The sequence below is a fragment of the Buceros rhinoceros genome, unplaced genomic scaffold (genome assembly GCF_000710305.1).
Source record: "Buceros rhinoceros silvestris isolate BGI_N320 unplaced genomic scaffold, ASM71030v1 scaffold26232, whole genome shotgun sequence".
Taxonomy (NCBI): domain Eukaryota; kingdom Metazoa; phylum Chordata; class Aves; order Bucerotiformes; family Bucerotidae; genus Buceros; species Buceros rhinoceros.
The window spans coordinates 1-2,598 of record NW_010397564.1 but is presented as its reverse complement, the minus strand read 5'-3'; the positions used below and the strand labels follow the sequence as shown (position 1 = coordinate 2,598).

Genomic DNA, 2,598 nt, shown 5'->3' with positions numbered 1-2,598 from the left:
GTACTACTGATGGCTACCTTAGAATTAACAATACACTTCCCCCCATAGCAGTTGTTGTTTCCATGGCATTCAGCCCTTACATACCTTACCTGTGGATTTTAAGATCCAGAAATATAACTCAAGGTGTAGTTTTCTCAACAAGGCATTATATATCCACATACTACTGTGCTTCCATTTTCCAGCTGACCAGGATTTTCCAGTGTCCAGTGGAAACCAGAACACAAAACAGCTAAAGCTTCTTGCTTCCTAAATTGATCCTAGATTACCAGAGGACAGCGCCAGCAGTAATCTACTAGCAGGCAATGTAAGAACACAAGCCTCAGCTACAGCAGCTCTGCGCAGAGGGACCTCTCCATTCCAAGCAGCTCTGTCCACTTTATCAAATCCACAAACCATCCATGGTCCCAGAAAACTCTGGGTGCCTCACCAGCTCCTCTTCCACTGACTACAGGTTACTGCTGTGTGGGCAGGTACACAGAGGGGAGAAAGAAGGAACCACTGTTTTACTGCCTTCACTTGGTATATCACAGAAGTACTTTCAAAAGGCATATTCCACCACAAAGCCTGCTGGAACTGGATCCTCACGTGTGCTATTCTTGCTCTTAAACTAGAAACCTGTTTTAAGGAAGTACACTTTGGTCTACATGGGTATCCATTCCATACCTAGCTCTCTATCACTACATAAACACGTATTTCTTCTGGTTAAAGCAGTTCAGGCTTAGACACACTCAGCACGGGTTGCACTTAAACTTCTGACATGTACCTACGAACTAATACATATTTTCTGCTAAATAAACACCAAAGAAAATGTCCATTTGCTCAGCCAACACCTGCAATTCACGCCAGACTTAAAAGAGTTGGCTAACCCTGAAACCCAGGTTTGGGTACCTGCCCAAACTGCAGACAGAGCAAGGTCTACAAGGCTCCACCCCTTGGTGGACCAAGGTCTGCTATGGCCTAGACCACAACTGCCACAGTCTCAGTCTGTTTGTTTACCATGAAAAGACAAGAGCTGAGAAAACTCATCCTCACCACTTAATGAAAGACCACCATCATTATCAACTGTTCTTGCAAAGTCAGTGTAAAATTGATGAGAGGTACTTTAAAAAAACCAACATCATCCAAGAATATCTAGAATATTACACTACTATTTTTCTAACTATTGCATCCAACAGCAGACACCGAAAGAAGGCACAGCATTGTCAAGCTGATCTCTCAAGCTTCTCTCCAGCTGTTACAAGTCCCTTCAACTGCAGGTAGCATTTTTGCTGAAGAGTTCAGTTGTTCATAGCACATTCTGTATTCAGATTCAGCACAGACAGTTCATTAGTTAGAACAGGAGAGCAGGCATTTGCTCGTCAGACTTAAAGATTTTTCTCGTCTAATATGACTTATCATCACACTGCTTAGAGACCAGACTAGTGAAATGAATTTACACCATTTTTCAGGAACAGACACATAATCCATATGGATACACACAGAACCGTATTATAATTGTCAGACACACCATGCTGGCACTACCACTGACTTCATTAAGAAAAATGTGTGTTCCTACACATCAGCCTTTCAGCACACAAGCACTACCCAGAGTCGAAACATCTAAATGCGTTCTTCACACATCTGAAATGTGTTCGGCGAAGGTGCCTATTTTTTTTATTTCGAAGGCAGAACGTAAAAATCTAATTACCACTAGTTAAAATAATTCAAAGTTGAAAAGAAGTATCATTATTGCTTCCACATGACTGGTAAGAAGCTAGAATTTCTATAAACCAACTAAACTTCACAATCCAGCAAAGGAATATAACACTTGCCAGTCAGACTGCCAAAATTATGGGCAGATTATTACTGCGTATAAAATCATACTTACATTTCGATTAAATTTTGTGAAGGAATGGTGCATATAAAACCTGTGCATGTAAACTATTGCAGTATTTATCGTAAGCTGAGATCTGGAAGATTAAATTAAGGAATCACTACATATTAAGAAAATTGTTTACAAGAAATGAAAGCAATGCACTTTCTACATCAATCATTGCTCTCAACATACCGCCCTCAGCTGAAAATGAATTAAGGACGCGACACTTCAGATCTGCTATTAACACACGCTTAACCGATATTAACGCGCATCTTTCCCATCTGCTTCCCAGACAATGTGGAGATTTTCCTACACCAGACTAGACACACCTCACCCACTGAATGGAAACTCCTCAATGGGCGACGTACACTGAAATACTGTCTCAAGGGTTTTTGTTTTGTTCTAATTGAGCTGCTTCAGTAGGGGATTTGAAGGTTTAGTCTACGATTTTTTTTTTTTAGCTCAGATTAAAAAATGGCTCACGAGGAGATGCCCGTTTCGAGGGAAACGAGTCTGCAAGCAGCCGGGATCTACTTTAAGCGCCCCAACCCGCAGTTACCAACACAAACGCTGCTGAAAAGCTCGGTCGCAGACCCGAGGCGTCTCCCCGTCCCGCCCCAGCGCCCTCGACCCGCGCCGCTCTCGCACGCCGACAAAGGCGGCGGAGCGGGGGCTTCGCGAGGCTCCTCCTCCCATTCTGTGCCTCAAGGCCACAGCTTCATCCCACGGGAGCGCCGTTCGCC

General features: G+C 43.3%; 1 protein-coding gene across 1 annotated transcript in view; it reads right to left on the bottom strand.

The window, feature by feature from the left end:
- Positions 1-1,942, bottom strand: part of CCNT2 (cyclin T2) — a 22,576-nt gene extending 20,634 nt beyond the window's left edge. Inside the window, exon 1 of the mRNA XM_010146309.1 lies at positions 1,868-1,942. Within this exon, the coding sequence (XP_010144611.1) occupies positions 1,868-1,915 (48 nt within the window). The 5' untranslated portion in view covers positions 1,916-1,942. The remainder of the gene's footprint in view (positions 1-1,867) is intronic.
- Positions 1,943-2,598: the final 656 nt, after the last annotated feature.